This window comes from Neoarius graeffei, chromosome 2, assembly GCF_027579695.1.
Source record: "Neoarius graeffei isolate fNeoGra1 chromosome 2, fNeoGra1.pri, whole genome shotgun sequence".
In the NCBI taxonomy this organism is placed as follows: Eukaryota; Metazoa; Chordata; class Actinopteri; order Siluriformes; family Ariidae; genus Neoarius; species Neoarius graeffei.
Window position 1 is genome coordinate 85871362 of NC_083570.1, and position 13629 is coordinate 85884990.

The following is a 13629-nucleotide window of genomic DNA, read 5'->3' on the forward strand; positions in this document are numbered from 1 at the left end:
CGCTTCAAGGACAAGCCGAGGTGAAAGCGCATCTCTGAGCCTCATCACATCCTCAGAGCCAAATCTAAAGCTCTGCATTAGCCCGTTCCTCTGTGCACAAAATCAACAATCATGCACACTGACAAAGTGAATTCGAGTCCTCATGTAAGCAGTAACACAGAAAGACACCGAGGTGACCTTAAGAAGGTGCACTATCAGTCCTGCTCCAGAGAGAGCGTGCGCGGAGGGAGGGAGGGAGGGAGGGAGGGACAGGAAAGGAGAGGAGAGGAAAGCAGAGGAGAGGAGAGGAGAGCAAGGAGGAAGGGCGCCCCAAGACTAGGCGGTGTTAATCATTGCGCTCTCTCTCTCTCTCTCTCTCTCTCTCACACACACACACGCACACACAGAGCGTGTGGGACGTTTCAGTGAGTCCCTCCATCCGCGGCAGCTGCACTTCCCTTCTCCAGCACTCTCTCTCTCTCTCTCTCTCTCTCACTCACTCACTCACTCACTCACACTCACTGCCTGTGAAAACAAGGACGTCCTTTCTTTCCTTTACCCGGAAGCCGGAGATGCTAGGGACTTGCAGTTGAGAATCCTGCACTGCTGGTACACCTGAACTTCACTTGGAGGAGGATCGTCGTGTGTCGGAGAGATCTGAATTCACCGGACAGGTAATTACGACCTCTCGGGATGTGTGTGTGTGTGTGTGTGTGTGTGTGAGAGAGAGAAAGAGAGAGAGAGAGAGAGAGAGAGGTTTGGCTCTGCCCGGTGGAGTGGGACGGACCGGAGCTGTCCAGCAGCAATGGTGCTGAAATATTCACTAACAAGGAAGTGATTCTGTGGTGTTTTCCCCGTGCATATCAAGTACAGGGACATCACCAAAGAACTGGGGCAGCTTTGTTTGAGTATGCAAGAGGCGTTTTAGAGGACAATGGAGAACACATGCACACATCGATGAGTAGTGAGCTCAAAAATGCATTAGAGTGCATATTAGTCCTATAAAGATATGCAAGCTTCCGTTTTTCTCCATCGGATTAGGGAAAGTTAACATGCTTAACACAGTTTATGGGATTAGTTCTAACCTGAGTGTTTCCCTGAGACTCGTCAAGGTCTTGTATTGTTCATTTATACAGTTTGAAAAAAAAAACTTACTAGTTTATAAGGATGCACATCTGGAAATGTTACAGGTCAACATTTAGGCTGCAGTGTCATGCAATCCTCAGTGCTATCCAAAGTGGAAAAGAAAAGCATCTGTCATGCCATGGGCTGATACCACTTTCTGTAAGTTTGATAAACAAATTAAATGTAAATTCAAGTGGATCACACTTTTTTTTCAACCGCATGTGCTGCATTGACCTTTAATGACCTTCATAGGTCATCTGGTGTGCACAAGTTGATGTTTCCTAGCACAGAGTTACTTCACCAGAGAAAGGGTGATAAGAAATCATAAAAAATAATAACCTAAAGGGAATGAAAGTGTAGCCTATAGTTTCTGTTATTTTGATTGCTGTCAAATTTCAAAGAGTGCTACAGCAATGAGAGAGAGAGAGAGAGAGAGAGAGAGAGAAAGAGAGAGATATTGCCTTACGTAGCCTCTGTGTGTGTGTGTGTGTGTGTGTGTGTGTGTGTGTGTGTGTGTGTGTGTTTCATAGATCTGGTGAAAAGAGACAGCACAAGAAGCTTGAAGTAAATGTAACATCTGACTGTGAAGGAAGTAGGAATCAAAAGCCATCAAAATGAATTTTGTTATGAAGCAAGCGTTGGGAGGTAAGTTCCCTACAGTCCTGTTTTTCCAGACATGAGGGCACGTAATAGTCACACACAATCTCATGGGGATACTTCAGAGAAGAGACTGAGCTCTTTATAAAATTTTTGTGCAAAATTCAGATTTACTCATGACCAGTTTTCCATTTTAATCAAATTGAATATGATCTGGAGGTTCACTGCACTGCTTGATTTGTGTGGGCAGATAGAATTGAAATAAGTGTTGCTTTACTTTATAGATGCTTTTTTTATTCAATAGAAAAAAAGTACAAATTTTATTCTGAGGTCATCTGAACAAGTGTGTGTGTGTGTGTGTGTGTGTGTGTGTGTGTGTGTGTGTGTGTGTGTGTGTGTGTGTGTTTTAAGTGCATGGTGCTTGCTAGAATATGTATTGGTTTTTTTTTCCTTTTTGTGCAAATTGACTAAATTTAATAAAGATACAAATAAGCATTAAATTAAGTGCATTAAATTACTGCACGTGTTTGAAAAAAATGGACCTGCATAATTATGATGTCAGTAATTTAATGTTTATGGAAAAATGAAAAAGAATTGATTGTGGTAAACACTAAACCTCACAAGGGTAAACTGTAAGGTTGGTTAATCGTCTTGGTTTACTACAAAGATTTAACCATTGCTTTCTAAAGAAAAGGCTTTTGCTCCCTGATTTAATAGAGGCTGACACAAGCTGGTTTTGTTTTAATGGATTTTTGAGCACATGGTGGTTGATTTTTAAAAAAAGGGCATGAGGGGGAGGGGTAATGAGATCCATGTCATTAACCCACTGCTGGGGATGGCAGTGTGTCAGTCAGGTCTAGTACATAGCTCTGGTAATAAAGAAAATGAGTGAAAGCAACTGAACAGTGTAGGGAAAAAAAATAATGGCTTGAGAAAGTAGAGCTGTGCCAAGGTCTAAAGCACCAGCCCTTTTATTCTGACTTGTTTTTCACAAACAGTAAAGAGACAGATTGCACAATGTATTTTTTTTTATTTTGATGTACAAGCCATGCTATCTGCTCTCCTCAAATAAATAAATAAATAAATAAATAAATAAATTTATTTGACAAAATAAAAAAAGAGAACATTTATTCATTGACAAAACCAAAAGAGGTCATATAAAAGCTTTGAGGAGCCTTTGTTCATCTCTCCAGAGTCGTTACTTTTGACCAGTCCAGTAAATCAACACAGTCAATTTCCATATAGCAGCCACTGGGCAGTCCCGACCTGCATTAGATAATAAAACCCGGGCTGAGGGGAAATAATGGGCCTGTCGCTGAAAGAGATTTAGAGGCCCAAGGTCAGCCAGTGGAGACACTATCTGCACTTCACTCCACTGAGGTGCCACCACTGAGGCACAATCACTCTCATGAGGGAAAAATTCTCCAGAGCAGAATCAGGAGCAAAGCAGAAGTCAGCCATCCTAACACTCCTATTCACACACAGTTGCGTTTACCTTGCCGTTAATATAAACTAATCCACTCTATTTTCTCTGGAAAAAAAAAAACAAACATTCTCCATCCTACAGTATCCTTTATCTTGTAAAGTGTGTACATTGATATCTGAGACAGTAGTGCATATACTCCCCAGAGTAGCCACCCCCACCAACACACATATACACACCAGCCCAAACACTCACTCATCTCTGGCATTGTCTTCTTCATACTGTCTCTTTTGCTCATCAATACTAACCCTGTGATGTGGAAAAAGCACAGCAGACCCACAGTTCTTATGAGGCTGACATGTAGCATGTGCTGCAGGCATGCAAGAGCCCCTGCAGTCAAATCCAGACAGGTGGATAGACAGGAGCTGACAAACCTGGCTGTGCACGCACATTTTTGCTCACGAGAAAACTTCCTGCATGCAAAACTTTTCAGACACAACAAAGCATCTCAACCCTGAAAGAGAACAATGAAGATACCCACAAGGGTTTTTTTTGTATGTTTTGCACAGTAGCATGTTTATACACCACAAAATGGTGGGCTGCTGTTCCAAAAATCCTCTCTCCACCCAAAGCAGATGGCTTATGTCCATTTAATGGCTCTCTAAATTCAGTGGTTTAGACAGATTTCCCATAAATATGTGCACTTCGGGCCTCATCCGTAGCATGGACAGTATTCACAGTATGAAGAAGAGAAAGAGCCTGTGTCTATGTCAAATGTAATGTGTCATATTGGAAGCCTAATGGTTAAAGAAGCAGCTTTGGGACCAAAAGTTTGCTGGTTTGATTCCCTGGACCAGCAGGAAAGGCTGAAGTGCTCTTGAGTAAGGCACCTAACTCCCAACTGCTTCTCTGGGTGTGTTGTACGTTGCTCTGGATAAGAGCATCTGATAAAATGTCATTAATGTAATGCAATATGGATTGACACCTTCTCTTTTGGAAGACTTGGCCAATCTTGAACTGATAATAGCCATGTTTAGTCTATGACTGTAGCAACCTTTTCAGACAAAAAAAAAAACAACCTTTTTCGGAATCCAAGTACCTTTCCACTGGATGAACCAAAGCTGATTTTAGTGACAAAAATCTTTTTAGTTCTTCATCCAGAGTATGTATTTTCTGGGTGTCAGGAAATACTGGACTGGATGTTGCCAATTGGTGAAAAGCAAGCTTCACACAAGGACTATCTTATTTGCCCCCCCCCCCCCCCCCCCCAAACTATCCAGTCTTAATTTAACAAGGAATGGATGAAGCTTGTTTTATATCAGAGGAAGCATAGCATGACAGATCATGTGGACCATTACGGCAGCATTTGTTTTTTACACAGGTAGTGAGTCAAAAGATCTCAAGGGTGTATTTAGTATGTGGCATTTGCGTAAAAAACAAAAATTAAACATCACACTTGAGAAAGGATGCAATCAATGCCTTTCTTAAAGACTCAACAGTGGTTCTCTGGCCTTCCTGGGATTCAAACTCACGTCTGATTGCTCACTTGGATCCTTAGCTACTTTGCTGCCAGTCAGGAACAGCATGACTTTAATCCCAACCGGTTTCAAATGAGAACTATTGTATTATTTTGTACAGTGGTCACAGTTTTTGCAGGAAATGCTAAGCATGTTGAGGGTTTTTGTTCAGGATTATGAGCTCTTTAGTTCATGGTGGGGCTCCCAAAGGTTCTTTGAGAAGAACACGACTCTTCAAGGGAATTTACTCACCGCTTTTTTTCTGCAACAGGAGACCTATGTGATTTGTGCTCTTTCTATTCTTTGCACTCGGTGTCATTATGCTGCAGCCACCATTTCCTGTCAGAATGAAAAATCATATGCTGGGTCAAGTGGAGCTGCAGTGAAGTGATGGCTACTGAAGTGACAGATTCATTACCGATGGCCCGCACACTGAATCACCGTTGCTTCATTGCTTCACGATCACGCCAACCAAAGCTCTCAAACCCTCACTGGGTCATGGCTAGATTAGCAGAGAGTCACTGCTCATGGACAAACTAATCAAATAGAATTAGAAGATCCACACAACTGGGACTGAATTAAAACAAACTGAATTGCACTGGAATGGGGAAAAAAAAGTAGCTGCAAGTACACCGCTATGATTTTGAAACTGAAAATATAAGCAACAGAAATACTGAAATAATAACATCACTATAACTTTAATAAACATCAATCATTCTGGTTAAATCAAGCATTCATGCTACTCATGTTGCAACAGGGTGCATCTAATTCTGCCAGAAAAGCCTGTGGATCAGAAATCACACGAATGCGAAAGCTGATACGTTATTGATTGAAAGGACTGATCACTGATCCTGGGCAGGCAGGATTTTTAACTGTTTGACAAGACAGTCCGTAAGCAAGCTTGTTCCTGCAGTGTGCACCCCGGGGGATAGAAATCAATGTGTGGATGTGGTGATACCAGGTGATGATCTCCTCACTACGGGAGGGGCTCGATGGTGGATATTGAGTTATGACTATGACCAGTGAAGCCATAAAAATCGATCATTGCACCATTATGAGAAATTAGAGCAGCAAACCCTATAACAGTCCTGCTTTTAGTTGAAACATGAGTCTGTGTAGCTCGAGAGCTTTGTGTTATTGTAGGAGAATGACGCAGCATATCGGATAGGAAGTCAGACAAAGAGAAAGACACTTATATAGAGAGTGAAATATGGATAGGAGGGGGAAAAGAAAGAGAGGTTTGTACATCCTGATAACAGGACAGAAAAAGAGAGGGAGACAGAGATAAAAAGAAATAGAGACAGAGTAATCAAAAAGAGAGACTGAAAATGAGCATAAAAATAACTGTGCAAGTCAATGAGTGGTGAAATTAAAAATGTGCAAATATACTACGCACGTGCGCACGCACACACACATCTTTATCTGAGAAAATTACACAGCTAGCAAAGTCCAAATTTTAACTAAATAATGCTAACACTTCTGGTGACGGGGGTTGCTTTAAGGGACAGACTCTCTGGGTGATCTTATAGGCAGAATGTTCTGCTGACATGCACAGAAAATCCAGTTATTCAAATTCAGAATTCAAAATTCAAGTCACCCAGTCATATGTGCTCAATTCCCTCAGTCAGACACTACTTTACTCAATTTCAAATTTCCTCTTCCTTGTGGAACTCAGAGTTCCACATATGATCCTGGTCCAGATGCAAAGACACAGAAATGCTGTACATTTGAGAATACTGTATGTGTGTAGCAAGGCTCAGGTGCGACTTGAAATACATTAAAGGAGAACTGAAGTCATTTTTAAACTTGCTTTATTTCTTAATTAACATGTTATTCAATTACGTTATAGGTTTATTATAAGATAATAGGTTTTAGTAACCTTATATCGTGACTCGTTTTGGCAACTAATTGCAATTAAATGTTATACTTATTGGCCTATTCGGTTTTTAGCCATGTTGAATTTAGTTCGTTTGGTCCACAGCAGGCGTCGCTTATCCATGTGATCTTCAAGAGACTTATGCGAGACTTTGAAACGTGAAGTGTCAGCCAGGTGTCAGTGCCGCCATTTTGAAAACTGTTTTCCAAATGAAATATTGCACAAAAACGAGTTTAAATGACGATTACTGCCTACTTTTCTCAAACTTTCCTGATTGCTATCAAAACAAACAAAACTTTCGGCTTGATTACATCAGCATTCGAAAGAGGGCGCACGTGTCTTTTGACAACATTGGCAGATGTCGGTCACTTTGATTTCCGCTGTATGTTTTACTTCCGTCCTACGATGTCTCGCACAGGTCTCAATGAATCTCATTTACGGCCATTGCTTTGACATATGGACTGATATATTGCATAACATATATCAAACACTCATAACTTGCAAAAGCAGTGACAAAATAGCTATCAATAATGCATTCCTATATTTAATAAAATGAGAGAAATAGAATTTTGATAATAAAAAAAATTTGCTTTCAGTTCTCCTTTAAAACAAAGACAAATAAAATGTTATCAGCAGCCATGTCATAAAGTAATATTTTTCATTTGCAGAAAGTCTTCTTCTTCTCAGCTGTTTGCTGCATTCATTGCCCTGTTTACTACTTTATTTAGATTTATTTAAATGTTGACTGTATGAAAAAATTACATAATTAAATGTCTTTTTTTTTCTTGGTGTCATTCTTGTATAGTCCAAATGATCAGGGTTTTCTTGCAGCAGTATTGATTAACACATGACTGCAATTATACTCATTTGTCTGGGAAACTGCATTGTTCCCAAGCACCATGAGCAGCACCAAAAGTTCCGAACAGAATCTCTGAGATATATTTAAACAAAACCTGATGAAAACTTGCCTCTACAAGACCTCTGAAGGTTCTTTGTGGTATCTGAGACCAAGACATTAGCAGCAGATCTTTATGTTCTGTATTTTATGATGTGGAGCTGCAGGTTAGACTTCTCATTCCAGGACATCCAAAAGATGTTTGATCGGACTGAGATCTGGAGAATTTGGAGGCCAAATTCAAATATTCAACATGCTCCCTAAACCATTCCCAAGCAATGTGTGCAGTGAAGCAGGATGCTGAAGAAGACCACTGCCACCAGGAATATCAATGCCATGAAGAAGTGAACCTTTCCTGCAGCTTTGTTTGGGTAGGTGGTATGTATTAAGCTGACATCCGCATGAATGCCTGGGAACAGGATTTCTGAGAAGAACATTGCCCAGATGATTGCACGCTGTCCATTGGGTTGTCTTTTTCTGACAGTGGATCCTGGTGCCATCACTTCCTCAGGTAAATGCCAGACATGTGCCCGGCTAGCCATGTGATGTAAAAGAAAACAAGACTCAATGGACCAGTGCAGGCAGCACAGCTGCCTTACTGATTGTGTATAGTTTCACATGTTCTACTCATGCACTTGCGGATGTTCTTTAGGTTTTCCAGGGTCCTCTCTTGTGCCAAAAGCATTTCAGTTGGTGGATTGATCACTCTTATTCACTCTGCATCACAGTGTGAATAAGAAAGTGTTAAGTGTGTGTACAAGGTGAAGCTGAGTGTTCCTGAGATAGACACCGGATCCACTATGAGTCTGACCAGGATAACATGCTTATTAAGATAAGTGAACTAATACATTGCTTCAAAATAATACTGTACACATTAACAGGCATCTACATATTGTATATTCAGTTAGTCAGTATATTTAAATAATATTGGATGACGCTGAGTGGTATATCAGGTGGCCTTTGCTAACACTATTGATGAACGCTACACTGGCTGGAAGGTGACTGCACTGCTGTGCTAACAGCACCAATTCGCGGGTAAGCTAGCATTGGCATTCAAGTATGCTGATATAAAGAGAGTGTATAATAATAATAATAATAATAATAATAATAATAATAATAATAATGGCTTTTTTCATGGTCTATCAGGTATAGTTCATTCAGCTACTCGTCTTCGAGTCATTCAGTATCATTCTAGCTGAATGAAATATATCGGATATACCACTCAACACCACCCATTATTATTATTATTATTATTATTATTATTATTATTATTATTATACATACACATTTGATGGAACAATTATGGATTTTACAAAAAGTTAAGCACTGCCGGCGAGCAAAGAAATGCTTCTGCGCATGTGCAGTAGAAAAGTTTCTCACTGATTATTCGCATCAGCTCTGATGTATGATGTCACGTTGTCTTGACAACCATGCAATATCGTAAACCATATTCAACACTCATTCTCCATTGGCTAGAGTGACGTAATACACGTCGGATAAGTGATATGCTAACAATATTGCATGCTATCAAACCAAATGAATGAAACCTGCTAGAAGGGAATAGAACACATTTTTATTCCATTGATATGTATGTATAATAATCATATTTATTCATGCAAATATATAGTTACATATGTATATTCATACATCCTTTAATCCTCTTGAGATACTGGCTCAAGAAACTGACACACAAACAAACAAAGCAATGCACACACACAGTCAGTCTGTGACTGAAAGGTTAGATAATTCATCACACCATAGCCATTAATGTGCACTATTGAGTGCTGAAGTTGGCCTTGACACCTGTGAACTTCCTCACCCCTCCTCTATCTCCTCTCTACTGGCAATTTAACACGACACATCTCTTTCATGTGGAAGTCCCAGTGTGGAGGCTGTTATTAAACACAGCATTAGAGTGTTTTTTTTTTTTTTTACTCAAGTGATGGCAAAGAGTTATCAAAAGCATACAAAAATCATCAGTCTGAAAATAGCATGACAAAAATAAGCTAGAACGGTCCTTTTTGAAAGTAGACACAAGCAGCATCTAATTTTCTAGTTTTATAGATACAGCTTGTATACTTACTGTCTTTGCAATGTTTTGACTCAATCTTCTCAGGTATTTTTTCCCACTTTAATCATGCTATGTCAAAATACAAACCTATGAATAAAGCTTGTCCCACAGTATCATATCTGCAGAGCTTGACCTTGTCATATACAAGGTATGTTTATGACAATGTATGTTTATGGGCTTGACATAGCAGTCTAGTAAGCTCAGGAATGCTTATTTACATACAACCTGAGAGAGAGATTTTGTCTTTTTATTTTTCAAAATAATCTATTGACCTAACTACCTATGTTTATTCACACTATTCCTGTGCCTGAGGCTCCTTAGTGCTAACATTGACTATGTGATTAGCAAATGTATGCTAGGTAGTTAACCAGCCATCCATTATCTGTAACCACTTAAGGCCAATTTATGCTGACAACGCAGTCCTCGCAGATGGCGTTGCAGATGGTGTCTGCGTAGCCCCCCACCCTTCGCAGACGCTCTGCGCGCACCTCCCAAAAATTGTGACCACCGCAGAAGCCTCGCAGACAGCGTCGCAGACAAGAGGGCTCTGATTGGTCCACTCTACATCCGCTGTACACGCACTTCCGCTTCCCTACTTTCCCGGTTTGGTTTGTTTTCACTACTGCCATTTTTAAAAACACGAGCGAAGATGGAGCAGCACGAAGAGCTCGAGGAAGTGAGGAAGTACGTACATCTATACGACTCCAGTTCTAGTCATTATAAGTAACCGGAGGATAAACACTCCACTAACCACACCCACCAACTACTCCTAGCAATTTCGCGACTTTGCGCCCCCTTGCGTTGTGCCGGTGAATAACATCGCGCACACCTATTACTCCCTGCTCAATGATAAATTACAACTGTCTGCAAAAAGCTATCTGCGAAAGCCTTGTCGCAAGAGCATGCAGAGGCCCTTATCCTGTACAGGGTCATGGGTAAGCTGGAGCCTATCCCAGCTGACTATGGGCGAGAGGCGGGGTACACCCTGGATAAGTCACCAGGTCATTGCAGGGCTGACACATAGAGACAAACAATCATTCACACTCACATTCACACTTACGGTCAATTGCTGGGTTTCAGTCATGTGACTTTTCTTAGCGGTTTTACCGGAAGTGAAATATCTGGTGGTCTAAACGGCTGCTGTAGTGCAAACAACTAGTGATAACTTATCAGATTATGCTTGTAATCTAGAAGCCACTGCTCGCTTTAGATATCTTCAGAAGATTGCTATGTGCAATGGAATCGACCCCTACAGTCTGGGAAAGAAGGATGTGTTATACGATCTTGAAAACTACCCTTCAGTCGAGTTCCCCGACATCTCAAACTATCTGGTGTTGCAGATGTCCTTCTACACCGCAAAACAGATGAAAGCGTGGAAGAGTATGGAGGCTTACAACTTTTTTGTATGTGGCTGGGTAAAGGACCTCGGTATCAAGTCGCTGCCGAATGAATCCTGTATTGTTTTTGCCCGTGTAAGTATGTTTTGTTTTTAAGCTTTTCGTTCGCATCTTTACAATGAAGCGCTGCAAGTTGAAGTGTAAACAAACAACAGTTCACTTGATTCTCACTTGTGTTGGCTCTTATTTCTCAAGTAAATCATTCACAAAGATCATCAGAAACCCCTTTAAAGACCTGGATCTTAGTTAAACAAGATGGAGAAGTGATCACAGCGCATTGTAACTGTATGGCTGGGGAAGGATTTTGTTGCGACCTTCATGCATATGGACTTTGTGAGGAGTGAGAAGTAAACAAAGAAACAGCTGGGGACTTTGACGCTTTGTGACTAAAAAAAGTAACGTAAAATAATGACGCATAGCAAGAAAAGTACTTGGTAAACACTAAGGACATAGCTGAGAGTGATATACAAACCTTTCACAAAGTTACCACTGCAAACTTGAGCATGCTTCGACTTGGCTCCCTTCGATTTCAGTGAGAGGTTCAAAAGCCACCTTTCTCGACATCTTTTTGTGAAATCCTGTGTTCGTTCACCCTTTTTTATTAGTTCACAGGGAACCCTGAAGAAACTTTTATCAGTTTCACAGTTTGATAGATTCGAACAACCTAAAACAGCGCAAGCGTAAGGCATTTTTCATGTAAGCAGTGCACCTTCTCCGTACAAATGCTTTGTCAACTGAGCTTTGGTAGACCACCAGCTAAAGTTTCTGAATAACTCATGAGGCAGATGTGATGTCACGTGAAACCCAGCAATTTAGAGCTTTGGACTGTGGGGGAAACCGGAGCACCCGGAGGAAACCCAAGCAGACACGGGGAGAACATGCAAACTCCACACAGAAAGGCCCCTGTTGGCCACTGGGCTCAAACCCAGAACCTTCTTGCTGTAAGGCGAAAGTGCTAACCATTACACCACCATGCCGCCCCTAGCTAGCTAACCCATTTGTTTATTTGTGAGTTGTATTTTGTGCATTTATGCCTAATGTGACTATACTGCTTCCTCATCTCAGCAATCCTATTTAGATCTGTCTGACCTTCCTGTAGTTAAGACTAAAGTTTGAATTCATTGTCATTCTGGCAAAAAACTTTAAAAGGACAATCAATACAGTAACACATGCGACTTGAATAATGATTACCTCAAGCTGTGGTTAGTAAGACAGGGGTGCTTTTCACCTTGCCTAAGATTAGGCAACACACACACACACACACACACACACACACACACACACACACACACACACACACACACACACACACACACACACACACACACACACACACACACACACACAGAGTGATGGATTGCTGTGCAATAAACTCAGACTTTGTACAACAGTTTCAGTTGCACAGTTACACTCTGCACGTGAGAGTGATCTAAATTTGGGAAATTGGTTTATAAAATAGATGCAGACAGAAAACATCATTTCATAAATAGTATTCTGGATTATAAGATGTATCTTAGTGAAGAGGTGTTTTGATATATTGTGCTAAGAGAAATCCAGCATAATCAATATAAATGTAATACACTCCTCAGTGTAACCTAAGAAGTAGCAGGTTATATTATCTTTCATAGATATTTGTTTTGGTTAAGGTTAGTTTATTTTTATGCTAATCCATGCTATTAAAATATTAACTACAAAGATGTACTAATCCTTACTATAATAACATTAGTCAGTTATAGTAAAATTACCTAGCAGTAAAGACTTTATGCTAACTTGTAATTTTAGTTGAGTTAAACCCATAATAATAATTAATCTCGAGGCTGATTCCTTTTTTGAACTTTATTTCATTTTATTATTTTATTTCTACTATTGTTTAATTCTTATTATTTTTCTTCCCCAATTATTTTATGTAATTTTATTTTCTATTGTTTACTGTTCTGCTTTTACTTCTGTAAAGCACATTGAACTGCCACTGTGTATGAAATGTGCTATATAAATAAACTTGCCTTGCCTTGCCTAGTTAACTAAAGCAGGACTAGTGCAATAGAGGCAGCTAGATAAGCATTAGTGTAAATATTACTGTAATTAGCTTAAATATTACTGTAATAACAAATTGTATTGTCCTAGACATTATTTTGTATGTGTGTTTGCTTCAGATGTAAAAAAAAAATGCTTCTTTGGAGTTTTTAGCTAATATTTATCATTATCTATCCATTTTCTATACAGCTTATCTGTTAGGGGTGTGAGGGAAGCTGGAGCCAATCCCAGCTGATTTTGGGTGAGGGGCAGGATACACCCAGGGCAGGTTACTGATCTATCATAGGGCTAACACAGAGATGAACAACCATTCACACTCACATTTATGCCTTTGGGCAATTTAGAGTAGCCAGTTGATATAATCCACATGTCTTTGGACTGTAGGAGGAAACTGGAGCACCCAAAGAAACCCATGCAGGCACAAGGAGAGCATACAAACTCCACATAGAAAGGCGCCAGTCCTCCACGGTGACAGCGCTAACCTCTGCACCACCATGCAGCCCTATTTAACACTAGTGTTGATACAATTATTACTAAAATGTACTAAAAATGAGCTAATTTCATTTTATAATGTGCTACCTCTGTGACCTATTGATCCAACACGCTCCCTGATAGCACTCATATGCTAAAATAACATGCAGTTTCCATCTCAGTGATGTCTCAGTGACCTTTTTTACTAATTGGGAAGACATTGGCACATTAGTGATTTTTTCCC

The 13629-nt window shown here is 40.2% G+C and overlaps 1 protein-coding gene across 1 annotated transcript in view; it reads left to right on the top strand.

Moving 5' to 3' along the window:
• Nucleotides 1-430: 430 nt before the first annotated feature.
• Nucleotides 431-13629, top strand: part of LOC132874181 (complexin-1) — an 86580-nt gene continuing 73381 nt past the window's right edge. Inside the window, exons 1-2 of the mRNA XM_060910163.1 lie at nt 431-653; nt 1635-1749. Of these exons, the coding sequence (XP_060766146.1) occupies nt 1719-1749 (31 nt within the window). The 5' untranslated portion in view covers nt 431-653; nt 1635-1718. The remainder of the gene's footprint in view (nt 654-1634; nt 1750-13629) is intronic.